This window comes from Ranitomeya variabilis, chromosome 7, assembly GCF_051348905.1.
Source record: "Ranitomeya variabilis isolate aRanVar5 chromosome 7, aRanVar5.hap1, whole genome shotgun sequence".
In the NCBI taxonomy this organism is placed as follows: Eukaryota; Metazoa; Chordata; class Amphibia; order Anura; family Dendrobatidae; genus Ranitomeya; species Ranitomeya variabilis.
In genome coordinates, this window is record NC_135238.1 from 33,968,549 (window position 1) to 33,995,306 (window position 26,758).

At 47.7% G+C, this 26,758-nt stretch overlaps 1 protein-coding gene across 1 annotated transcript in view; it reads left to right on the top strand.

Annotated features, from left to right (window-relative positions):
- INTS1 (integrator complex subunit 1) overlaps positions 1-17,318 on the top strand; it is a 79,510-nt gene extending 62,192 nt beyond the window's left edge. The window contains exons 38-48 of the mRNA XM_077274793.1: positions 2,137-2,363; positions 2,591-2,714; positions 4,297-4,424; positions 5,789-5,981; positions 6,086-6,213; positions 6,420-6,532; positions 7,161-7,274; positions 14,106-14,176; positions 16,075-16,166; positions 16,759-16,868; positions 17,121-17,318. Coding sequence (XP_077130908.1) covers positions 2,137-2,363; positions 2,591-2,714; positions 4,297-4,424; positions 5,789-5,981; positions 6,086-6,213; positions 6,420-6,532; positions 7,161-7,274; positions 14,106-14,176; positions 16,075-16,166; positions 16,759-16,868; positions 17,121-17,236 — 1,416 coding nt within the window. The 3' untranslated portion in view covers positions 17,237-17,318. The remainder of the gene's footprint in view (positions 1-2,136; positions 2,364-2,590; positions 2,715-4,296; positions 4,425-5,788; positions 5,982-6,085; positions 6,214-6,419; positions 6,533-7,160; positions 7,275-14,105; positions 14,177-16,074; positions 16,167-16,758; positions 16,869-17,120) is intronic.
- The last annotated feature ends 9,440 nt before the right edge of the window (positions 17,319-26,758 follow it).

Below are 26,758 nucleotides of genomic sequence, written 5' to 3' on the forward strand. Positions count from 1 at the left end.
GGAAAGGATCCTCAGGGGCCTTCCAGTCCGGATCCAGACGGACAACGCCACGGCTGTGGCATATGTCAACCATCAGGGGGGGACTCGGAGCTCCTTGGCCCTTGCCGAGGTATCCAAGATCCTCCTTTGGGCAGAGGCAACGGTTCCGGTGATATCCGCGGTGCATATCCCCGGCGTAGAAAACTGGGCCGCCGACTTCCTCAGCCGCGAGGGTCTCGCGGCAGGGGAATGGTCCCTGCATCCGGAGGTCTTCCATCAGATTTGCCTTCGATGGGGAACTCCGGATGTGGATCTCACGGCGTCTCGAATCAACAGGAAGGTTCCGCAATTCGTCTCCAGGTCACGCGATCCTCTCGCAGTGGGCGTCGATGCCCTGGCCATTCCTTGGTCACAGTTCAAGCTGCCCTACCTGTTCCCACCCCTTCCATTACTTCCCAAACTGTTGAAGAAGATCAAAGCGGAAGGGGTGCCGGTCATCCTGATCGCCCCGGATTGGCCCAGGAGAGCTTGGTTCGCGGAGCTCGTCAACCTTCTCGCGGACGCTCCCTGGCACCTTCCAGACAGGCCCGATCTGCTGTCCCAGGGTCCGATCTGCCACCCGAGTTCTCGGTCGCTCAGTTTAACGGCGTGGCTGTTGAGACCGCGGTTCTAAGAGCGTCCGGCCTTTCGGACCGTGTGATTCACACCATGATTCAGGCTCGGAAGCCTTCGTCTTCCAGGATCTACTACCGCACCTGGAAGGCCTACTTCCGTTGGTGCGAGTCCAACCGCGTGCCGCCTATGGTTTTTTCCCTGCCTTCTCTTTTGGCCTTCCTTCAGGCAGGACTGGATTCGGGCCTGGCTCTTAGTTCCCTGAAGGGTCAGGTCTCTGCGCTTTCCATCCTCTTTCAGAAGACCTTGGCCTCTCGGCCACAGGTTAAGACCTTCTTTCAGGGGGTAGCCCACGCGGTCCCGCCGTTCAGGGCCCCTGTGGAGGCTTGGGACTTAAACCTGGTACTGGACGTTTTGAAGGTTTCTCCCTTTGAACCTCTTAGGGAGATTCCTCTATCAGTTTTATCTTGGAAGGTGGCCTTTCTTGTGGCCATCACGTCCATTCGCCGCGTTTCCGAGCTGGCGGCACTGTCTTGCCGCCCTCCGTTTTTGGTCATTCACCAGGACAAGGTGGTCTTCCGTCCTCCACCTTCTTTTCTTCCTAAGGTGGTTTCCACCTTCCACCTCAACGAGGACATCGTTCTACCTTCCTTTTGTCCAGCTCCGACTCATCCTCTGGAGCGATCGTTGAACAAGCTAGACCTAGTCAGGGCAGTGAGGATTTATCTGGATAGAACATCCTCTTTCCGGAAGACGGATTCTTTTTTCGTCATTCCTAATGGCACGCGCAGAGGCCAGCCGGCTTCTAAAGCGACTATTGCTCGTTGGATCAGAACGGCAATTTTGGAGGCTTACCGGGTCAAGAACAGAGTGCCCCCTCCTGGGATTAAGGCTCACTCTACCCGGGCAGTCGGCGCCTCCTGGGCGGTGCACCACAGGGCTTCCGCCCTACAGCTTTGCAAAGCGGCAACTTGGTCTTCCATCCACACGTTCGCCAAATTTTACAAGGTCCATACCTACGCATCGGCGGACGCCAGCCTAGGCAGAAGGATCCTGCAGGCGGCAGTGGTGAGTCCTCTGACCTGATGGAAGTCTGTTCTCCCGCCCTTGGGACTGCTTTGGGACGTCCCATGGTTCCTGTGTCCCCCAATGAGAGGCGATAAAGAAAACAGGATTTTTGGTTGCTTACCGTAAAATCTGTTTCTTGAAGCCTCCATTGGGGGACACAGCACCCTCCCAATGTTTTCTGTTATCTGTTCTATGACTGTTCTCACGTTACAGTTCTCAAGTTTGTGGTTATGGTTTTTCAACCTTGTTTCATTATCTCCTACTGCTTTCTCACTAACTGAAGAGTTCAATGCCAGTCGGTGGGGTGTACACTGCAGAGGAGGAGCTAACTTTTTTATTTGCATAGTGTCAGCCTCCTAGTGGCAGCAGCATACACCCATGGTTCCTGTGTCCCCCAATGGAGGCTTCAAGAAACAGATTTTACGGTAAGCAACCAAAAATCCTGTTTTCCCCATATGTCTCGTTTCCCCCCTACAGAAGGGTCGCGAGGAGTTTGTGCTGCAGCTGAAAGCATCGGAGCTCATTTGTCTCGTGGATCTTATTATAACGGAGTCAGAAACCAGGAGCCAGGGGTCCGAGGAAACTTCCTGCCCCCTGATCCAGTCTCGCCTGCCGCTGCTCATCAACTGCTGCCATGGAAGCCAGGAAAGCGTCAGAAAGGTTATGGAGCATTTAGCCAACTGCATAAAGAGGTGGGGAAACAGGTGAGCAGCCGCAGGGCGGACGTGGCGGTGCCCCCTGTAAGCCTGAGCATTATCCCTCTGCCAGCCCTTCTTCTCGGAGTGTTATCCCGCCGTCGTGCTTGATTTTCTTCGGATTGTAGCATTAAGCAAACACATTTGTTACCTGATCCTCTCAATAGATTCTCCGCTATTACAAGCCTGATCTCAAAGGTCAGCGCAAATCCTCTAATGCGGCGTTTATCTCGCAGCTCTTTAGGGAAGCATTGCCGGGACTTCCTTCTGCAGCTTTATCTGCAGCTGCCGGAGATGATAACTCCAGTCCCCGAAATCTTACTGACCAGCGAAGGCGCGGCTGACAGCAGCAGCTGTAAGGTGAGGAACTGCTTACTCCATTACCCCAAATTCAGGTGTTGTGGTTTTTTACTATATTTTTTTTTTTTTTGTAAAATACTCCCATCATCTAATGTTATGGCCTCAGGATATGGCACAACAATATCATCAGAGAAGGTCTGATTTGTGGGACCCCGTAGACCCTCTAATGCTCCCTGTACCGTCAGACATCTTTACATCATTTGCAAGATATTGTGTAAAGTGATTTGTAGGTTGTCTACTTACAAACGACATGGTCTTCCCTCTCGAGAAATGACTTTCATAGGTGCCAGTCACCCAGTGTTTCCCTAGCAGCAGAAATGCCCAGACACATTACCGGAAGTGGGGGTGGTCCTTGTGTCGCTACAGGGAGTGGGGTGCAGTCCTTGTTGCCCTAGATGAAGTGGGGGGTCCTTGTTATAGTACAGGTAGTGGGTGAAGGTCGTTATCTTGCTACAGGAAGTCGTGGGAGGTCCATGTCCTGCTACATGAAGTGGGGGATGGTCCTTGTCACTGTACAGGAAGTTGTGGGGGATGGTCCTTGTCACTGTACAGGAAGTGGGGGGAGGTCCTTGTCACTGTACAGGAAGTTGTGGGGGACGGTCCTTGTCACTGTACAGGAAGTTGTGGGGGAGAGGTCCTTGTCACTGTACAGGAAGTGGGGGGAGGTCCTTGTCACTGTACAGGAAGTTGTGGGGGATGGTCCTTGTCACTGTACAGGAAGTGGGGGGAGGTCCTTGTCACTGTACAGGAAGTTGTGGGGGACGGTCCTTGTCACTGTACAGGAAGTTGTGGGGGACGGTCCTTGTCACTGTACAGGAAGTTGTGGGGGATGGTCCTTGTCACTGTACAGGAAGTTGTGGGGGATGGTCCTTGTCACTGTACAGGAAGTTGTGGGGGACGGTCCTTGTCACTGTACAGGAAGTGGGGGGAGGTCCTTGTCACTGTACAGGAAGTTGTGGGGGACGGTCCTTGTCACTGTACAGGAAGTTGTGGGGGAGAGGTCCTTGTCACTGTGCAGGAAGTTGTGGGGGACGGTCCTTGTCACTGCACAGGAAGTTGTGGGGGGATGGTCCTTGTCACTGCACAGGAAGTTGTGGGGTGTTCTTCAGGTAATGGCGGGCTGGTCCTTGTGAAGCTAAATTAAGTGGGTCCTCGCTGCTCTACAAAAAGGGGGGTGATGGGTCCTCGTCTCTTTTCTTCTGCTCTCCAGTCTCGCAAACTCTACACAGGCATAAAAGAGAGCCTGGCTTCTGACCAGGGCAGGCAAGTTATTGGAGACTGACAGGAGTAATGCATGCTGGGAAGTGAGGGATAGTACGTCACAGCTCCTATAGTGCTGGCAAAATCCACCTAAGAGTGAATAACAAGTTATTTAAAAAAAAAATAGTTTTGTCAGCTGAATTGCAAAGAGACAAAAAAAAAAGTAGCTGCATTGGTTAATTCTAAATGTTGGCACCACTGCTGTGGTATGCATCGGGAATATGGGGGTGGACTGGTCATTGGCCGCGATTGCGTGTTTTTTGAGTGCTGTGAGAGGTTACAGTGATATAACGCTCTGCTTTCTCCACCCCGTTCCTGTCAGATGGATGGCCTTATACACCGCTTCATTACACTTCTAGCCGACACCAGTGACTGCAAGGAGAGCCGAATGTCAGACGCCAACATGGCTTGCCGTAAGCTCGCTGTGGCACATCCCATCCTGCTGCTGAGGTATGCAGTACAGTTCAGAGCATCCATTTCTTTTCCTCCATCGCTGCCATGGTGGAAAATTTTTAGACTTCTCATTTGTGTGGTCTAAAAATTATCCAGCATGAAAATATGTGCCCAACACTTGTCATAGTCACTGCGCATTACAACTGTTATGTTCATAAAATGAGGTCCCAGACAAACTGCTGCTACATTGGCAGGTGAGCAGTGCTGATGACTTTGCAAACGTACAGATCTGGTAGGACGTGTGTGTGTGTGTGTGTGTGTGTGTGTGTGTGTGTGTGTAGGACTAGAACTCTAGCGCCACCTATTGGATGTGGCAATCCTAAAAGTAATATTGAACCTTTAACGAGCCTTGCGATATGACTTTGGAGAAAAGCCAAATTAGAATCTCAATTTGCAGACACATGTTGCCCCTCCTCAGTGTATGAAAGCCCTCTGACTGCGCTGTAAGGGATTATGTGTCTCCTTGTGGAGAGTGACGGGCCTGACATAAGTGTAAGGAGACTATTAGGGCATGCAATGCTTTTGCATACTTAATTTCCCAGAGGAGCATTGAATGTGTGTATAAGTCTCCTTACTCTGGCATGTCACTCTACACAAGGAGAAATGTTACCCCTTAAATCCCAGTCTCAAACAGCTAATATCAGATCTCATGCTTTGCACTGATGAGAAACAACACCTGGAAACATGTGTCTGCAAATTGAGATTTTGGTTTGGCTGTTATCCTAAGTCATATTGCAAGGGTCGATATTGACTTTGAGGATCGCTACCTCCAATAGGTGGCACTAGAGTTCTAGTCCTCTTCCTCTCTGAACAGACAATTTGTAAATTGAATTTCCCAGAGGAGCATTGCATGGCCTATAAGTCTCCTTACCCTGGCATGCCAGACGTGTCACTCTCCACAAGGAGAAGCATTGCCTCTTGAATTCCAATGGAAAGGACGGGTACGTGATACTTGTGGATTGTCAGGTAAGTGCAAACATGACACAATCAGTGTTGCTCGCCTGCAGAGGTCGGTGGCACTGGACAACCCCTTTAAAGAAGTTTTCCCTTTTTACATCGCCACTTTAGTGTTGGTGTAGGTCTGATCTCGGGGACGCCCCCTGACCCTAAGAATGATGGGGATGCAGCATTGGTGCGGCCTTTTTTACTGCACGGTGTTGCATCCGGCCATAATGTAGAGAACACTAAGAAGATGGCGCACAACACCAGTGCTGTGTGCACGTCATCCCCAGAGGTTGGACCGCCCTGGTTATAAAGTACGGCGTGGTATATCAAAAGGTTGAATTACCCTTTTTAATTCCTATGGTACGGGACTAACACTATCTAGTTATGTATGAATCCGGTATCCCTTGCCCTTCCAGACATTTGCCCATGATCGCAGTTCTGCTTCACGGCCGCGTGCACTTCAACTTCCACGAGTTTCGGCAGCAAAACCACCTGACCTTCTTCACTCACATCTTGGGCATCATGGAGCTTCTTCAACCTCAAGTTTTCCACAGTGAATATCAAGAAGCCTTGTGGGACTGTCTCATCTCCTTCATCAAACTATTACAGGTAGGCCACGTTGCTCCAGATCCCAGCGCCACGGCTCGTCCTCCCGATCTGTACGGTGAGAATGAGCTGACGGCTAATGGCGTGATCTTCCATCTTCTGTGTAGAATTACAGAAAATACTCGCGGCAGCTGGGCGGCTTCATCAGCAAGTTTGTACAGTTCATAAACAAGTACATCACGTGTGACGCTCAGGCTGCGGTGTCCTTCCTGCAGAAACACTCGGACCCCCTCCAGTAAGTCATCGCAGTATTACTGGTCCTCCAGCTGTCAGGATATGCCTGGAGTAGTAGTATATGAGCTGTAGGACCACAGGTAACAGATCCACTGCCTTGGGATGCAGAAGAGGGTCGGCCTTACTGTTACATGTGAAGCAGTTTCTGTTGACTTCTGTCCACAAAACTATTGATAAGTGATCACTTGGTCATATATTTTCTTCCAGCGGTCTGTCCTCTGAGAATAGTGACCTGACAGCCCTTAAGTCTCTCCTGGCGGGACTGAGCTTGCCCAGCAGAGGTGGGACTCTGGAGAAGAGCGCAGATGAAGAGAAAGAAGGTATGTAACGTACACGCCGCACAAATCGTTTCCACCACTGGCCTTCATACTGAGATGCCGCAAAAAGCCAAGAAATTCATAAGTTTTAGTTGTCCTCTGCCAAATGAGCCCGAGGGTGAAACAAACTAAAAACCTTCCTGACTGCTGTGACTGTGCAAAACAATTATCCACATATATTTTGTATTTTCACCAATATGAGCTGACTGGTGTGAAAAGTGGGCATTTGTAATATAGGAGCCCATCTCTGATAAATGTTGCATGAATCACATTCCATGTCCCGTTTAATAATGGGCACGATCTCTGGAGATCCCTGGGGTTCCACCCCAATACCCAGGAATCTACAATAGGTCAAGAAATCGGCAGTTGATATCATGTAAGAAACTCTTGTAATGTTGTTTTATTTCCTTGCTAAATGCAGGGCTGATTTGTAAGTAAGGCAATATGAGAGTTTTAGCTCCTCGGGGGCGGGTCCATACAGTAAAAGGAATTAAAGCAGAAACGCTGAACATAAAATATATTGCAGTTTTACAGGTTCCATTATTACAACCTGATGCCATGATGTAACTATAGGCCAATTCTCATGATTTCTGTATATTTCGTATTTGTTTTGGTCTTTGCTTTGGTACAGATGAACCGGCTGCAGGTTCGCTTCCCTTGGTCAGCGTGTCCATGTTCACACCTTTAACTGCCGCAGAGATGGCTCCTTACCTGAAGAGGATCTCGCGCAGCCACACCGTAGAGGGTGAGCATTACAAGAAGCTGCGCAGGGAACTGGTTCTTTACACCTGAATGGGGCGGCACTACAGTGCCGGTACAGCCGAGTGCCACGGAACAGCGAAAAAATAGAGAAGGGGATTCGGCTCCGATGTGGCGCCGTGTCCCCTTCAGTCTCCGGATCAGTGGAGTGATGTTGTAATTTAGCGAAATACCCTCCGTTTTTAAGTGGAGAATCGCACTCTCTGATTTACGTTTCTCCTACGCCTCATTGGGGGACACAGGACCATGGGTGTTATGCTGCTTGCCACTAGGAGGACACTAGGTAAACACAAAGAGTTAACTCCTCCTCTGCAGTATAAACCCCTTGACTGACCAGTAACGACCCAGTTCTTGCTTAGTGTTTGTAGGAGGCACTTGGGTCTGTTCAGACCCCACCATTTATTATTTTATTTTTATTTTCTGTAAATTTTTATTTTTTATCTAACGGAGTGAAGGGGGTGACGGGCTCTTTTCCAGGGTCCGCTCTCCCCCGAACCATCAACAGGCGAGCACGGCGAGTATACCTCCCCGTTCCTCTCCTGCGACGTATGGGGTACGCCTAACCTAACCCGGGGCGACGGTTCCTACTCAGTCCCGATCTCCCCCATTATAGGAGGGCGAGCACATAGAGTATACCTCTCATGTGCATCTCCCGGGCTCCACCGCACTCAAGCCCTCACCTCGGCTTCTTGTAGTCCCCACAGTAGCCGTAAGTCCCCTGCGGCAGGCACATCTGCACGGTGGCACTGCCATAAGTCCCCTGAGGCAGGCACATACGATGCTCTCATCCCCCGGCGCAGGCAGGACAGATTGAGCTGGAAGCCGCACTGAGGCTCTGTGAGTATTCCCCTCCTCACGCTGCGGCGTTGGAGGACGCGGTCCGGGTCCCTGGGGAGAGGCGCCGCTGTTCCCGCAGCGGCGATCGTTCGGCGCTACACCGCGCCCGCAGGCGCATGCCGCCGGCAGCCTGTGTAAATTTAGCCCCCGGCTTTTCAGCTGGCCTAGTTCGCGTTTTGTAATTCCCGCCCACCGCTAAGGCGCTTCTCGTTCTGAATGAGAACAGCCCTGCAGATCTCGGCCGCCATATTGGGTCTCCCTCTCCTGCGTGGAACGCTGTAGAAAACGCTTTCTCTTTCTCCCTGGGGACACCGACACAGGACCGTGGGTAAGCTGCCCCTTCCTATAGGGAAACGCTTAACCCCTGCTCTGCAAAATCCCAGGCTAGTGCAGTATTTTGGAGGCAGACATACAGCTATGTCTCAGTCTAAGGAGGCAAAAAGGGGCAACAAAAAGCACACTGTCTTTTTTACCGTATGTGCCACTTGCAATTCTTCTTTGCCGCGTGCCCACAGTACTCCCTTGTGCCAGAACTGTGACCCGGCCTGTGCGCAGCCACCTTCTGCCGCTACCTCCAATGTCGCCACCGACCCCGCCGAGCCTAACCCTCCGGTGTGGGCCGCGTCCCTGTCACGTTCAATGGAATCCTTAGTCAAGGCATTGGACTCTTTCCGAGGGTCCTCCTTAAGCCAGAACTCACCTCCGTCGGCTGCGACGGAATCTGGGGACGGTGCGGGGCCGTCCGACCACAGGGGGCGTACCGTCCTACGGGACTCCCGGGGTTCCAGAAAAAGGACCCTTCCCTCATCTCCCGTACACGCTAGAGCTTCAGCTTCTGCGAGCTCATCTTCTCGCTCTCCCTCCCCTGAGGGTCGCAGCGTACAGGACTCAGTATATGAGTCGGAGGAATCTTTAACCCAAGACTCCTCTATTGGTCAGGAGACACTTGACTCCCTTATTGAGGCAGTCAACAAAACGTTAATGGTGGACGACGAATCTGCTTCCTCTCAGGAACACGTCGTATCCTTTAAAAAGACTAAACGCGTCCAAAAGATATTTGCTAATCACCCTGAGTTTCAGGACATTATCCAAAAACACAGGGATCACCCTGAGAAGCGCTTCACGGCTCAGAAAGCCACGGAAGCTAAATATCCTTTCTCTAAGGAACTGGTGAAGGAGTTGCTTCTCTCTCCTTCTGTGGATCCTGCCGTTTCGCGACTCGCATCCAAAACGGTCTTATCCCTGTCAGACGGTTCATCAGTCAAAAATCCTTCTGACCGTCAAATTGATTATTTGGCTCGCTCAGTTTTTGAAGTCTCAGGAGCAGCTCTTCTTCCATCCTTTGCAGCTACCTGGGTAGCTAAGGCCATGGTGGCCTGGGCAGAGGTCTTAACCTCTTCAGTCCACGGCAGTACTCTTCCCCCAGAGGCGGCCAGACTAGCTAGCCAGATAGCTCAGGCCGGAGATTTCGTGGTTAACGCTTCCATAGATGCAGCGAATGGCGCAGCGCAAGCAGCGGCAAACGCAATTTCCATCAGGAGGGCCTTATGGCTCCACGATTGGCGAGCAGATTCTGCTTCTAAGAAGTCGCTGACTTCTTTACCTTACCAAGCAGGTCGTTTATTCGGGGAGAAACTAGACCAAATCATTTCTGACGCTACCAGAGGGAAGAGTAAATTTCTTCCCCTGCAAAAACCGGCCCGGCCTTTTCGGAATCAACAGCAGTTTCGATTCCGGTCCTTTCGTAACAACTCCGGTTGGTCCTCCTCTTCCCCTGGTTCGGGACGACGGGACAACAGAACTTCTCAGGTCTCATACAGACCAAACCGTTCCTGGAAACCCAGACCAAGACCGTCTGTCCCTAAGCCGTCCGCATCCCTTAAACCTTCCACACAATGACTCGTTGGCGTGTCCGACGGACAACGACAGAGTAGGCGGACGCCTTCTTTCGTTCCGTCAAAATTGGCTCTCGGTCGTTCACGACCAGTGGGTCAGAGAGCTCGTGTCCTCCGGATACAAAATTGAGTTTTCTTCCATCCCCCCTCCGCGTTTCTTCCAGTCTTCTCCCCCCAAATCAAAGGCGTCACATCTCTTTCAGGCCATACAGGCGCTTCAAAGGGACGGTGTCATCGCTCCGGTCCCTCGAGACCAAAGGTTCAAGGGGTTTTACTCCAACCTTTTCGTGGTCCCAAAGAAGGACGGGACTCTACGGCCCATACTGGACCTCAAACTGCTGAACATGTTCGTATGGGTCCGACACTTCAGGATGGACTCGCTCCGTTCTGTTGTCGCGTCCCTGGAAAAAGGAGAGTTCCTTGCATCCATAGACATCAAGGATGCTTATCTACACATTCCAATTTTTCCTCCTCATCAGCAGTTCCTGGCTTCGCAGTCCAAGAAGAACACTTCCAGTTTGTGGCCTTGCCCTTCGGAGTTGCCACCGCCCCCAGAGTCTTCACAAAGGTCATGGCGGCTGTCATGGCCATTCTTCACGCTCGGGTAGTGGTAGTCCTACCCTATCTAGACGACCTATTAATCAAAGGTCCGTCCCAGTCCGCCTGCGAGGAGTCTGTCAACATCACCGTGGATTCTCTTTCTCGCCTGGGTTGGAAGATCAACTTCGAGAAATCATCTCCAGTGCCGGCTCAGCAAATCTGCTTCCTGGGCATGATTCTGGACTCTTCCCGCGGGTTGGTCATTCTCCCTCCAGAAAAGGTTTTATCCTTACAACAGGGAGCGCGCAAGCTCTCCCGCCCAGTCCCTCACTCAATTCGCTTCACGATGCGCATCCTGGGAAAAATGGTTGCGGCAATGGAAGCCGTTCCATTTGCGCAGTTCCATCTCTGTCCTTTGCAACAGGCGCTCCTGTTAGCCTGGGACAGGAGCCCTAATTCCCTCGACCGTTGTTTTCGCCTGCCCCCCGCATGTCAGGCAGACCCTCAGGTGGTGGACGCTACAGTCCTCCCTGAACCAAGGGAAGTCCTTTCTTCCTGTGTGATGGTTAGTGGTGACCACCGATGCCAGCCTCTTGGGCTGGGGCGCAGTTTTCAATCACCACACGGCACAGGGTCGTTGGTCCACAAGGGAGTCGTGTCTCCCAATCAATATCTTAGAAATTCGAGCGATCACTCTTGCCTTACGCAACTTTCACCACCTTCTCGCAGGCCATCCCATCAGAATACAATCCGACAACGCCACGGCCGTGGCGTATATCAACCGACAAGGGGGAACCCGCAGCAGAGCAGCCATGCTCGAAGTCTCCCACATCCTGCGCTGGGCCGAGACCAATCACTCGCTCATCTCGGCGATCCACATACCGAGCGTGGAGAATTGGGAAGCGGACTTCCTCAGTCGCCAAGGTCTTGCCTCGGGCGAGTGGTCCCTCCATCCGGAAGTCTTCCAGCAGATTTGCCTTCGCTGGGAGACGCCGGATGTGGATCTCATGGCCTCGAGGTTCAACAACCAGGTTCCCCAGTTCATTGCTCGTTCCCGCGATCCTTGCTCCGTCGGGGCAGATGCCCTGGTCCTGTCGTGGCATCGGTTCCAGCTGCCATACATATTTCCGCCTCTTCCTCTGCATCCGAGAGTCATCAAGAAGATCAGAGCAGAGGGGAGACCGGTGATTCTCATCGCGCCCGACTGACCGCGCCGAGCATGGTACGCGGTACTCGTCCAAATGGTCACCGACACCCCCTGGCGCCTTCCAGATCGCACGGACCTTCTCTCACAGGGCCTGTTTTACCACCAGAACTCCGGGGCCCTGTCTTTGACGACGTGGCCGTTGAATCCTGGATTTTAGCCCAAGCCGGATTCTCTCCAGGGGTTTCTTCTACCAGGATTCGCGCTAGGAAACCCGTATCTATGAGCATTTATCATCGCACCTGGCGCATCTTCTTTTCATGGTGCCATACCCATGGACGTTCTCCCTTGGTCTTTTCCATTCCGTCCATTCTGGAGTTTCTCCAATCCGGTCTAGACTCAGGCCTTGCCCTAAGCTCGCTCAAGGGGCAGGTGTCCGCATTGTCCGTCCTTTTCCAACGGAAGATCGCTTCCAAACTGTCCGTTAAGACGTTCATCCAAGGAGTCTCCCGAGTGGTTCCTCCCTATAGAATGCCTTTGGCGTCATGGGATCTCAACTTGGTTCTCTGAGTTCTTCAGGAGGCCCCCTTTGAACCATTGCAGGACGTTTCTCTCACCCTCCTTTCATGGAAGGTGGTCTTTCTCGTGGCGATTACGTCAATCAGGAGGGTTTCTGAGTTGGCGGCTCTCTTGCCGACCTCCCTTCTTGATTTTTTACTCAGACAAGGTAGTTCTGAGAACCTCCTTCCTTCCTACCGAAGGTCGTCTCCTCCTTTCATCTAAATGAGGACATTGTCTTGCCGTCATTCTGTCCGGCACCAACCCATCGTATTGAGAAGGCTCTCCATACTCTGGATGTGGTTAGAGCCCTTCGGCGGTACATATCTCGCACGGCTCCCTTCCGTAAGTCGGATGTCCTGTTCGTGCTTCCGGAAGGACACAGGAAAGGTCTACCTGCCTCGAAGGCCACTCTAGCCAAATGGATTCGTTCCACCATTCAGGAATCCTATCGCGTCAGGAACACTCCTGTCCCAGCAGGCGCATTAGACTTGGTCGGTCGGCGCTTCTTGGGCCATTCGGCACCAGGCGTCTGCACAACAGCTTTGTAAAGCTGCGACTTGGTCCAGTCTGCATACCTTCACGAAGCACTATCACATCCATACCCAGGCTTCGGCAGGCGCTGCCCTTGGCAGGCGTATTCTGCAGACAGCGGTACCTCAGTAAGCCAGTGGTACATGGGGTTTTAGCAGTGCAATTGCTCCCCACCCAGGGACTGCTTTAGGACGTCCCATGGTCCTGTGTCCCCCAATGAGGCATAGGAGAAAAGGAGATTTTTGTATATTCACCGTAAAATCTTTTTCTCCGAGCCAATCATTGGGGGACACAGCACCCGCCCTGTTAGCCTTTTGGCTGGTTGTTGTTGGTATTTTGTTCCTTAGTTTTGGACATAGTTTACATGTCTTGGTTTTACTCCTACTTCTTTACTACTGAACGGAGTCGTTACTGGCCAGTCAAGGGGTGTATACTGCAGAGGAGGAGTTAACTTTGTGTTTACTTAGTGTCCTCCTAGTGGCAAGCAGCATAACACCCATGGTCCTGTGTCCCCCAATGATTGGCTCGGAGAAAAAGATTTTACGGTGAGTACACAAAAATCTCCTTTTTCTATGTCTTTTTTTTTTTTCCTTAATGAGGACAAATGAAGCAACAACGGTAAGTAAAGAGTATGACCGACATTTTTCTTTTCCCCCCACCATGTTTATGATTATGCACTTTGGTGTTAAAGGTGAACCGACGCCTTTAATTTAGCGGTCCTGAGACGTTGGTCTCGCCAGCAGTTTTTTTTTTGTTTTTTGTTTTTTTCGGACATGGATTGGCTTGAAGATGTATTCGGTAATATGTTGCTGCGTCCCGTCAGCCACAGGCAATTAAAACATCTGATATTTCCGAACCTTTGGAAGAACGCAGCAGTCTATATTTATTACAGAGACGTTTAGAAAGCACCAAATATAATTAAAGAACTCCCACGAGCGATCCAGATCTGTAGAGTTTAGATTTTTTTTTTTTATCATTATTATTTAATGCACCTCGGTTACACTGCTGGTAATTCTGCATCCACGGCTGGGGCCGCTTGCAATCTGATCAGTTGTTGAAAGCCAAAGCATTGCCCGAGGCGATGTGAGCCGTGCGGAGCCGGCAGCTGGGCCCCTTCTCCCAGGATCCATGCCGATCTGTCATCGCACTTCATTCTCTCTGCAAAAATGAATTGCTTGATTGAAAGACTGCGTCTCTACCCCGGCCGCTGATTGTGTCACGCTGACCCGGCTGCTCTGCGGCGTCGGCTTGTGATGGATTTAAGTCGATGTCTCTTGGACTTATTTCCTTTTTTTCTCCTTTCTTCCAGACATCCTGCAGATCCTGAGCGACGTAGATGAAATGTCCATGCGTAGGCCTGAAATCCTGTCCTTCTTCGCTGTGAGTATGACCGGACCCCCTCCATCATTGTCTGATTCGCCCGTTCCGCTTATTTCTCCGACAAGTCCCATAAAACCATATCGGAAGGTTTGCACCGGTGTCCTATAAATCAATCCAGATTACATTGCGTGCGATGTGACCAATGCGCTATGAAAACTGCAGCAAAGTCACCTCCTGTTAGGATCAATAATATGGCCGTCCTTATGTCAGAACGGGTAAGTGGTCGCACTTCTAATGCCCCTATACACATATGAGCGTCAGCCGAACTCCGCAATATTGGTTGGACTAGACCCGCTAACCCTCTGATGTGTATATAGGGCCGGACCCCTTTTGTTTACAAGGAAGATAAATCGCTGCCAGAACTGTCTGGCAGCGGCTTTTTTCTCTCACCATTAAACACACTTGAATGCTCAGCTGAAAAAAAACCATTCACTATTTCCAGTGTTGTCAGAACCTGGCACAGACTGCTGGTCCTAAATGCCGCTCTTGATAACAGGGAAGACTTGTAATAGGGAAACTTTTTTATTAGTTGCCAAAAATGCATTAAAAGGGTTGTCTTGTGTTAACCTCCTCTTCCTGTGGTCCCTATTTGAGCATATGGACATTAAAATAGCACCCTCTCCCGCCATGAGCCTGTATAAGCGCTCATAAGTAACAGGACTTCTCTGACGGGTTATCAGGCATAGGTTATGACTTTAAGGGAATATGTCAGCAGGTTTTGTTATGTAATCTGAGATCATCATGCTGTAGGGGCGGAGACCCTGATTCCAACGATGTATCACTTACTATTGTGTGTTTTTCTGTTTCAACAAAATTGATTTTATCAGCAGGACATTATCACTAGAGGACTAGGTGTCTCATGCCTCCCGGTCCAACCATGCCACCATCACTGATTGGCAGCTTTCTGTGTACAGTGACAGAAAGCAGCCAATCAGTGGTGTGGGCGGCGTTATACACAGCTCAGTATTCTGAGCTCTGCTAGATCTGCAGCAGAGAAAACTAATTGCATCACATCTGCTGCACCAAGGAAACGGAAGTGACACATCGCTGGAATCAGGGTCTCTATCCCTACATTATGTTGCTGTCAGATTACGTAGCAAGAAACAGCTGACAGAGTCCCTTTAAGACCCCACAAACCTGCTGAGACATGGGCACGACCTGCAGGTATCGTGCAAATATGTTGTCGTGACATCATTGGCACCAGTTCCCTTCAGTGCAGAAGAGCGCGGCATCGGATAACCCCTTTTAAATGCTCTGCTGGGTTTTTTTTTTCAAATGAATGCCATGTAATTCTATACTTCTCTTGCAGTGTCCTCCTGCATACTTTAGGTTAAAGAACTCTGACCTGCGGTGATCAGCTGATCAATCTTCCACTTAAGGGGTTGTCAGCACTAGGCAGCTTTTTTTTAGGGTTAAAGGAGTCTTCCAGGTTTAGAAATAAGCACAGCCCCATTATTGTGCTCCAATGGAGCTCGGCTGCAGCACCGGATACAACCTCTGGACAGGAGTGGCGCTGTTTTTGGAGAAAAACTCGCATTTTTCTAATCCTGGATGACCCCTTTAAAGCAGTCGGACACAATCCAGACCTGGCGTACTCAATAGATTTATTATCCAATCACCAGGATTTGTGGAATACGGTCGTCCTCGCCTGTGAAGTGATCAGTGTGTAACGTCCTCCACTCGCGGTATTCCTGGTGGGCTCGGCTCCTCTTATTTCTACAGCAGGGGGTGCTGCCATCTTGTTCCATACCAATAGGATATGTAACGAGGGAGCAGGACGCGCGTCGGCTCGTCTGTGATCTTATGAACCCTGTAGGGGGGAGAATCAATGTTGTACGCTGCACTTTCATTATTGAAGATCTGCTGAGAGTCGCACGCCTCTTTCTTTTCTTTTGCAGAGTGATTTTCAGAGACTTATGAGCTCCGCCGAGGAATCGTGCCGCAATCAGGCCTTCACCCTGGCCTTACGCGCCATTCAGTGCAATCCCAGGTGAGAGCCGCAGCTTTGTTTTCGGAGCGTTTGCCTTTACATTTCTTCTTTCCCGTTAGCTCTGATGTGTGGAGCGCAGTCCTCGGCTGCAGTCACACACGCGGTCGGCATTTTAATAATGGGAATTACGCAGTTTCCACTCCATCCTCAAAAATGGCGCCCGCACAAATCCGCTACAAGGGCTGCCCTTTAGAAAACCCTTCTGCAATGTTAGCCTGGACTGATGACTTTTTTTATTTCACACGTTCACTTTATGAATTGGACACAGATTATGGAATTGATGCAGTAATTGTACCAAAGTCAATATGACACCGATCTCTGGAGGTCTAACCACTGGGACCCCCACTGCTCGTGGCTCCAAGAGGGTCGGCTGAGCATATGCCGTCATCTCTCTTTTCATTCTCCGAGCTCAGCTTTCAGGACACCTGAGATGACCCCATAGAGAAGTTGCCCATGCTCGACCTCTAGAGCCCCATTTTCAGGATCGGTGGGGATCCTAGTGATAGGACTCTCCCCCGCGATCAATCATTGATTACCGATAGCTTATTAACTTAATATAAACCCTAATGATGTCCCTCCTTTCTGCATGCAGCATTGCAGCTGACTTCCTTCCTACCTTCATGTATTGTTTGGGCAGCAGGGACTTTGAAGTAGTCCAGACGGCGCTGAGGAATCTTCCCGAGTACACGCTTCTCTGCCAGGGTGAGTTTACCCTTTTATTTATATTTTTATGTGATTTTGTACCAATAATGGAATTACAAGGCTTGAGTAGATGCGGTGCTGATGCAGCGCTCTGACCCCACCTGAATTTTCCCTGCGCAGTGGCATACCCCCCAGCCAGGGATGTCCAGCCAGTCCCGTGCTGATTACCGCTATGTTAGCACCCACTTTCATGGGCGGATTTGTTCCCCATATTATATAGTACTTGGCTATGAGTTCTCTCTGTCTCTGCAGAACACGCGGCCATACTCCTGCACAGAGCCTTCCTGGTGGGCATGTACGGACAGATGGACACCAGCCCTCAGATCTCTGAAGCGTTGAAGCTCCTCCACATGGAGGCCATGGTGTAAGAACACGACGAGGACAACAGTGTGATGAGAAAAACTTATTGTCATGTAATTAGTTTTTATATTAAAATCGTTTCTGACTCCACCGTAACGATTTATTAATTGCTCTCTAACTTTGGTCTAACTTTGTCCTGGGGGTCTCAATATAATAGTCCTATAGCGTCGGTCTGAAAACGCGCCAGCCCCCCAAAAACAAATTCCCAGCACACATTGGTTTTAAACCACAGTCCTCCTCCAGTATTATAAGGCGACAGTGTTTACCACGGAGCCACGTGACACCCAACTTATTTACAGCCTTTATGAGACGGTGAGTGACGATCATTAGACAACATCGCTGGCAGGACCAGTGACCAGGACAATTCGCCATAACGTATTGTGTTGTGGTGGGCTGCATGTCTCCAGGCTGTTCGACACCCACAACACATGCAGGGATTGTCTAACAAACCGGTAATCCCTGCATGTGTTGCGGTTGTCGGAACAGTCGCGAGACACGCAGGCGCGGGGACTCGAAAATAATTTTTGAGCACACCGAAGATGGTTAGCACATGAGCATGTATGGAGCGGGTTCAGTAGCTGAGCCTGCTCTGCACAAGGCAGATGTCGACTGTGTTGCACAGCCAGCACTACGCCTAACCACCGCAAACAGTTACCATTTGTCAGTCTCTGGACTGTTCATTTGGACATTTGTCTTCTATCTCATATGAAGGATTTGCCATAGCAGCCAGGGGCCTTCCGAAGGTCCCTTTCGCCACCATTTTGGTGCTTCATGGGAGACTGTGATTTTTACCATCCAAAAATAAAGAAATTAAAACAGATCAGGCTTTTACAATTCTTACTTTATCAAAATGTTTAATAGCCCCTAATGTAGACACCAAAAAGAAAACAGATCTCAGAAAATTGCAACATCGACTTTTTATTTTATTTTTTTAACATTTCTGAAATTTTTTGAACCACTTAAATAATAGAAATAATACAAAAAAATAGATACAAGTATAGTATTGCCATGATCCCACTGACCTGTAGAATTGTGGTGCCATTTGTAGAGACAAGCGGATCCTTGGATGTTTGGGTCTGGCGGATTCGGCCGAACAGTTAAAAAAAAAAAAAAAAACAACAACAAAAAAAACAGTACCTGAACTTGAACACGGACCCCATTCACTTGAATGGAGGGCCCAAAGATCCAGTGTTTGCCACTCTACCATGTGCATGACAGCACAGCAAGCACTGCCTCTGATCAGCGGTAAAATCATTACCGCCAGTCAAACAGCCGCGGTTCCCATGCTGTGAAATGACAGCGTGAGCCTGCAGCTGTGATCGGAGGTAAAAAGTTTACCTCCGGTCACTGGTGTTGGCTGATTGAACTACTGCTCCCATCGGCCTAAGCATGCTGAAGCTAATAACAGCGAGAGCAGGAGCGGCTTTTGATAACCAGCCAGGCAAAACATACAGCTGCTGGCTGGAACCCTCAGCTGTCAGCTTTTGCAAGGTTGGTTATCAAGAATAGAGGGGTCCCCATGCAGTTTTTTTTATTTATTTAAACTACTATTTAAATAAATGTAAAAAATGGTGTGGGATAACCTCCCCCCCCCCCCCCATTTTTTGACAACCAGCCAAGCTAAAGCAGCAACTAGGGGCTGATGTTCTCCAGCTGCTAAGGGGCCATGGCTATTGGTCCCCACAGTTCAGGTGCCCGGCTGGAAACATACCTGTGGTAACGTCGCAGCTACTAATTTCTCTGTGAAAACGCTTTATCCCCAGACATGGGTTACGGCGTGGCACAGAACGATGGACAGGTGAGGAATATGGATGGGTGTTTGTTGAGTATAATTGTGTTTATTTTTAAATAAAAAATGGAAATGTTTTGTTTTTATTTCAAATTATTATTTATTATAGCGCGATTTATTCCAAGGCGCTTTACATGTGCGGAGGAGTATACATAATAAAAACAAGTACAACAATCTTAAACAATACAAGTCATAACTGGTACAGGAGGAGAGAGGACCCTGCCCGCAAAGGCTCACAATCTACAAGCAAATATAGGGCTTTATACTTGTTGTGTGTTTATTTACCACATATATCTGCAGGATTAGTAATGGATAGGTGTCTTATAGACGCCTCTCCATTAGTAAGCCGTGGGCTTAATGTCACCGGACAACACAAAGGTGACATCAACCCCACAAATATGAACCCCACTTGCCACCACCACAGGGCAAGTGGGAAGAGCCGGGCAAAGTGCCATAATCAGCACATCTAATAGATGTTCCCTTTCTGGGCAGCTGCGGGCTGCTGTTTTTAGGCTGGGGGAGCCAATATCCATGGCCCCTTATCAGCCTGAGAATACCAATCCCCAGCTGTCTGCTTTAGCTTGGCTGGTTGTCGAAAATGGGGGTGACTTCATTCCTTTTGTTTTTGTTTTTTTAATTATTTACATACTTTAAAAAAAAAAAAAAACAATGGCTGAATTGCTTATTTTGTCGCCACACTTGGATTCTACCCCCCTGCCTTTTTCAGTGCATAATATTTAAAAGCGAATAGAGTAAGTGATTGTGGTTGTTGGCTGATTGTTATGGGTCCAGCTATTTGGAAGTTGCCATCCTCTGCTCATTTTCGGTACAGCGTCCTCCAGTGGGGAAACGTAGTATTGCATGCAGCCATTCAAATGTCCTTATTATTGGGGTCTACAAAAGTGACAGACGTAGCTTTTTTTTTTTCACCCTGGTGCGAAGATGGCCGTGAAGTGAATGACCCCCTCTTATGACATCCATACGCCCTAAATGGAATCGACGTAATGTGATTTTGTCTCTTTGAAGATTCTCGTGAGTAATCATCGGGTTTGCAGCGATCTGTGAACGTGTTGTCGTTGCTGAGCTCGTTTTCCATCCAGCCGTCCCCCCTCCGCCCTATATCTCCCCACCCGGGAACCAGTGTCTGTGGCTTTGAAGTCTGAGAGGTGAATGCTTCTCTTCCAGACGGGGACTGTTTTGTTAGTTTGTGGCTTTTCACCATGAAGTGAAGCTTCAGTTCTCGCTTCCTACACTCTGCCAACGACCCAGAACTAAGCCCCTGCTGGCAGGAGATGAGGTACAATGGCAGATTGCATGGGAATACCCCGAGTCCTCCGTCCAGGACAATGGCGGCTAATGTTCTAGGGGTGAGGACAGTGTGGCTTTCTTCTATTTTTCTTGTAAAATGAATAAAATCTTGAAGATGCCGGGGTCCTACAAATCTGTCCACCTTTTTGGCACTTTTACTTTTTACATATAGGGGGAAAAAAATTACAATGGAGTTTGATTAAAACTTTTGCACGGTTCGCCTTCTATAGCCTCAGCGTTGCTCGCATCTATTGCAGAGCGGTCCGTTACTGTTATATTGATAACTGGTTCTTGGACTGGACAGGTCCTCAATATCCAGTTGATGGGGGTGCTGGGATCAGCTGTTTTTGGTGCCGGCGATGGTCGGATGTGATCAGCTGAGGAGCTGCACAACTGTACAGTGGCTGCGGACGGGCACTGCACATCAATGGGAGTGGAGCCGCAGTACCTGATGTGGCCACTATACAGATGATGGCGCTGTGCTGTTTAGCTCTTCAACTGATTGCATCTCACCAGCACCAGGAACCCCTGGTGGGTTGGGGGTGCTGGATGTCGCCCACCCACTAATGTGATATTATGTAAGCAGAGCACAACATAAAGACCCAAAAAACATGTTAATGTCTCGCGACAAGTATCTCTAGTCAAGAAAGTATAAAACCATTCACAATTTTTTTTTTTTTTCTTGTTCTAAAAGAATATCACCATGCCCACAAAAGACCATATCAATATAATCCAACTTTGTAAAGCAAAACCACGTGCTCGGCATACTGCTAGACCTGGAGTTTCGCCCTTTCGGCTTCATCTAGAGACACGTCCCGGGAAGAAGCGAACTAGTAGAATTTCTGCTAATACATAGAACGAGCTCCACCGAAAATTGTGATCGAGACTTTACATATTGCAGACGTGTACACATTTTTCCAGTCTGACATGTCACTTTATATAATAATTGTGGGATGCTTCTTCCGATTCTAGTGATTCTGAGATTGATTTTTTTTTTTTCATGACACATTGTACTTTGTATTGGTAAATTTTGGTCGATATGATTTGCATTTATGAAAATCTTAAGTAGGATGTTATAGGGATTAAAGAGTAACCATTGCTTTAAACATTTTTTTTTTTTAAATAAATTAATAGTACATAGGTTACAAAGATGCTTCTTTTCATATCTTATTACAGAAATCTGCTTTTATCTCCTGGACTGATTCATTCATTCTTAATATTTCTAATTCGTAAAATGTGTCTACAGACTTTCCCATTACTGAAAAAAAAATTTGCAGTTGGTGCTCATAAAGTTCTATGGAGAACTGTAACTGTGGTTTCAGGAGAACTTGCAGCAGAATGTGTGTTCTGCTAGCTCCTCCCCTCTCCATAGAATTTTATACTGTGTGTTCCGCTAGCTCCTCCCCTCTCCATAGAACTTTATACTGTATTCCGCTAGCTCCTCCCCTCTCCATAGAACTTTATGAGCGCCAACTGTCATTGCCTATCTCCGTAATGGGAAAATGTCTTCACTGAATACAGATTTTTACCCTCCAATTGGGAATGATCAGTTTAGAGGGAGAAAGGAGCAGCTTTCACTGATAAGACCTGTTATAAAGTTTCTTCTATTCACGTGTACTATTTATTTATTGAATACAAATTAAAATGATTACATTTTAAAGATTTGGCAGCACTTTTTCATTTGTCTTTTTTTTATGTCATTTAATAAACCTTTTTGTTATGGACCACACAACTTTTGTAGTTCTATGAAGTTGGCATACTAATCCTGATCAAAAATACTGATGTGTGAACGAGGCCGTACGGTAAGGAGCGCTACGTAATTTTGTCTTTTGGAGCGCAAATATGGCTGGAAAAGATTCCAGACTCCATGTTACGTTTTCAAAGCCCCTTAAGAATTATTCCACGGCCGGGCAGTTCTGGGTGATTAACCCTGGTGGACGGCCGGTAATGTGACTCGTGCAGGTACCTGCCGTATAGAAGTGATGCGGATTGTCACACTTTCCGCCATGTTCTAGACATAATGTTCTCTGCGAAAGTGATCTGACTTCAAAGCTCCATGGGCGGTAATCCTGGCACAGGAGCGTTCCTTTATTTATTTTTTTCTCTCCATGTGTTAGCACAATTCAGTGGAAGAGTCGTATATTAATTTATCCCGCTTTATATTCTCCATTCTGTCACTTTCGATGTCATCCGAGTGCGCTCCTATTTTCTTTCACAGACCCCTTGACTTGCATTGCCATTTTTGATCCGACTCTTGGATCAAAATCGGACTCGCCTGCTATGATTTTCCGCAGACCTCTTGTTCTGCAGATCTCTTGTTCCGCAGATCTCTTGTTCCGCAGACCTCTTGTTCCGCAGATCTCTTGTTCCGCAGACCTCTTGTTCCGCAGACCTCTTGTTCCGCAGACCTCTTGTTCCGCAGACCTCTTGGTCCGAGGAAGAAGGGAATGGCCCCGTAGACTTTCACAGGTACGAGCGTTTGGTATCTGCGTACTTGTACTGACATGAAAAAAAAAAAAGTTATGGCTCTGGGAGGAAGGGGAGGAAAAAAATGCATTTGGAAAATGGCTCCGAGGGTTAAGGGGTTAAAGATGTACTCTAGACAAAGCACCCATGTAATCTGCAACAAAACATTTTGAACTTTTCAACGCAGTAAAAACGCTGCGTGTGAGCATTACCCAACCATTCTAGCGCACTGACTGATTCTCCGTTGACTCATTCTGCAGCCAGCCATAGACATTGTAACATACAGAGACTGTGGAAGTCAAATGGGGACAAACCTTTGTCCCGAAAGTTGGACAACCCCTTAAGTCCTACAAGTGATCTGGAACATGGGTCTCCTTCTGGTGGTAAAACTACTGCTCACATACACTCTCTAGTGATAGTAGTACCGAGCTGGTAATTTTTTTTTTTTTACCTTCCCGCACCTTTTTTTTTTCAACGAGTCATGATGATCCATGTGGGCTGATGACAGACTGATCTCTGTAGACTGATGACAGGGGGGCTGCATACGTTCTCGGACGTGTCGGGGTGTGTTATTACTTTGTTATGGGGCATTATATAATGTCTGGATTTTTCTGGCTTATAAAGAACCTGTCATGTTGAACATGTTCCCTGATCTGCGGGCAGGAGGAGCCGATCCGATTTATAGACATTTTTGTAGGAAATGTTTCAGTAAAACTGGCATTCAATGAAATTCCTGCTGTCTGTATGGTAATGAGTCCAGTGGGCGGTGCATACAGACGTCACTCACTAGTAGGACCGCCCACTGGACTCCTATACATACAAATACCAGGGATTTCAATGAGAAATACACGTTATTCTGAATCCTTTCCAGCTAACCGATATCATTCTTCTCATCTTGTTCGCTATACCGCGCCGTCCACAGATCGGACTCCACATACAACGCAACTCCTTCCTTTTAATGACAGAGATTGAAATAAAGAGCTTTTTTCCTGCATTTATCATTATGTAGTGACAAGTATGGGTTGAATAGGTATAATAATGCACCTCTCCACTAAAAACAAAAGGATCAGGCACTGAAATGTACCGAGCCCCATCACCAAGGCATAGATACATGTCATCGACAGTCGTCCTCTCCCGCTGAAATCGGTAGATTCGGCCTGCCTTGCTCTAAAGAGTATGGACACTTTTGGGGTATGTTCACACAGCGTTTAGACACTTTTTTTGTCTTGAATTTCGCAACAAAATCTGCATTTAAAAAAAGATTCAAATCCGTTTATATCAAGTTTCCCTTTCATTAGAATGAGAGAACGCGACTAAAGTGAACATCGCATTTCAGAAAAAGCGTCGTATTCATTCTGTTGACACATTTTTCGTATTTTTATTTTATTTTTTGGTCAAGATTTTTGCGGCGGAAACACCTCATTATTTAAGACTAGTTAAACTTTCTTCTACGTTTTTTTTTCCTATTTAGCAGGCACTTAAATTGTCTGCACATTGTGGGGGTCCGGGTTTTGTCTGCACAGTTCGCGGGGAAGGGAGGGTCGATTATGCGATCGGTGGGGGTTTCAGAATCCAGAACGCCACCGATCTGCAGACAACTCACTTTCCTGCTGTATATGAAAAATCAAGTAGATCTTGATGTAAAATCGGACAGCACAGTGACCCATGTACGGTGGTGGGTTCACATGAACAATTTTTTTTTCTCAGTCCGCGTGACCGTCACAAAAACACTCATAGCACGCTACTTTCATCAGTCTTGGATAAAACGCACCCATTCAAATCTGTGGATGCGTAAAAAAAAAATCTGATCCCACACGGAACACACGGATCTTTGCCGATACAACTTACTATGTTCACAATAGAAATGTATGTGATCATGTACATATTTTAATGTTGTATGAAAACGGACTGTACGTGGTTGTCACACGCATGTAAAAAAAACACAAAAAAAAACACCCTACGGATCAAGATCTGATGCAAAATTAGACAGAAATTGACGGAGTTTTCTGGATGACACGCAGAGGATTTTTCAGACTCTTATTAGCGGCTTTTTTTTTTTAAAAAAAATATATATATATATATATAATATATAATTTTATATTTTTTTTTGTTGGTTTTTTGTTGCTACCCCTAGTAAATAACTTTGTAGATGTGCTGCAGACGGCGGGAGGGCTCCATAGTGCTGGGCCCACCTGCCCACTGACAGCTTGTTTCTGGGTCAGTGCTGCAGATGCATTAAGGAGGAATATTTGCTCAGTAATGTAATCTAGCTTCTCAATCACACTTCCCTCTAATTGACTGAAGAGCCTCTTTGAAGTTTTGGAGAAATAGCTTCTTTCTTGCCAGCGACTGACTGAGGAGACAGGGTCTCCTAGAAGGAATAGTCCAGGTATCGGGCTGTGGCCGGAGTTCACACCTGCATCAGGTGCCGTGCGGCGCCATCCTCTGCGGCTCTCCCACTAAACATGACCGTCTGTACAGCGGGAGGATCTACGGAAGTTACCTGGAGAACCATTCTATCCTGAGTCCCACAGGTGAGTGAAAGTATTCCTAGATTTCAGAAGTCTGACATGGCGGCAGAACACCCCCCTCACATCCAGGCAGCGACCACCTTCTTCTGTCTTGTGACTGCAATTTAGATTTTACTTTGTGCCTCATTCTGTCTGTAAAGTTTGGTGCATGTATATATGTGTGTGTGTGTATATACAGTATATATATATATATATATCCCTTTTGTGCCATTATATTCCCTCCTCCAAGCTCTGTAAGACTCTGTTCACACTTTGCAACTGCCTGCGGCATATTGAGTCCCTATGGAGCCCCATGGCAACTTTTGGACCTGCTGCCCCCTTCCGCCCAGATGACCATATATAGGGTCTGTATAAGTTACGTCCACCCAAAAAAAAAAATCTATATATATCTTACAGTGCCCCTTTTCTGCTTCACTATCCCCCCTCATTTGTGTCTCAATATATTAATAATGCCCTTTCTGTGCTTCTATTAGTAAATGATCCTCCAAATATGACTTAATGCCTTCTTTATGCCTCTGTATTAAGAAATGCCCCCTCTGTGCCTTCATATATTAATACCCCGTTTGCGCCCCCATATATTAATAAATACCCCCGATGTGACTCCATATAGTAATAAATGTCCCCTATGTGCCTCCATATAGTAATACATACCCCCTATGAGACCCCATATATTAATAAATACCCCCTATGTGCCTCCATATATTAATAAATACCCCCTGTGCCCCATATAGTAATAAATCCCCCTATGTGACTCCATATATTAATAAATACCCCCTATGTGCCTCCATATATTAATAAATACCCTTATGTGCCCCCATATAGTAATAAATACCCTCCATGTGCCTCCATATAGTAATAAATACCCCCATGTGCCTCCATATATTAATAAATACCCCTATGTGCCTCCATATATTAATAAATGCCCCCTATGTGCCTCCATATATTAATAAATAGCCCCTATGTGCCTCCATATATTAATAAATGCCCCCATGTGCCTCCATATATTAATAAATACCCCCTATGTGACCCCATATATTAATAAATAGCCCTTATGTGACTCCATAAATTAATAAATACCCCTATGTGACTCCATATATTAATAAATACCCTCTATGTGCCCCATATATTAATAAATACCCCCTATGTGACCCCATATATTAATAAATAGCCCTTATGTGACTCCATAAATTAATAAATACCCTCTATGTGCCCCATATATTCATAAATACCCCCTATGTGCCTCCATATATTAAATACCCCCATGTGACCCCATATATTAATAAATACCCCCTATGTGCCTCTATATATTAATAAATACCCCTATGTACCTCCATATAGTAATAAATACCCCCTATGTGCCTCTATATAGTAATAAATACCCCCTATGTGCCCCATATAGTAATACCCCCTATGTGCCCCATATAGTAATAAATACC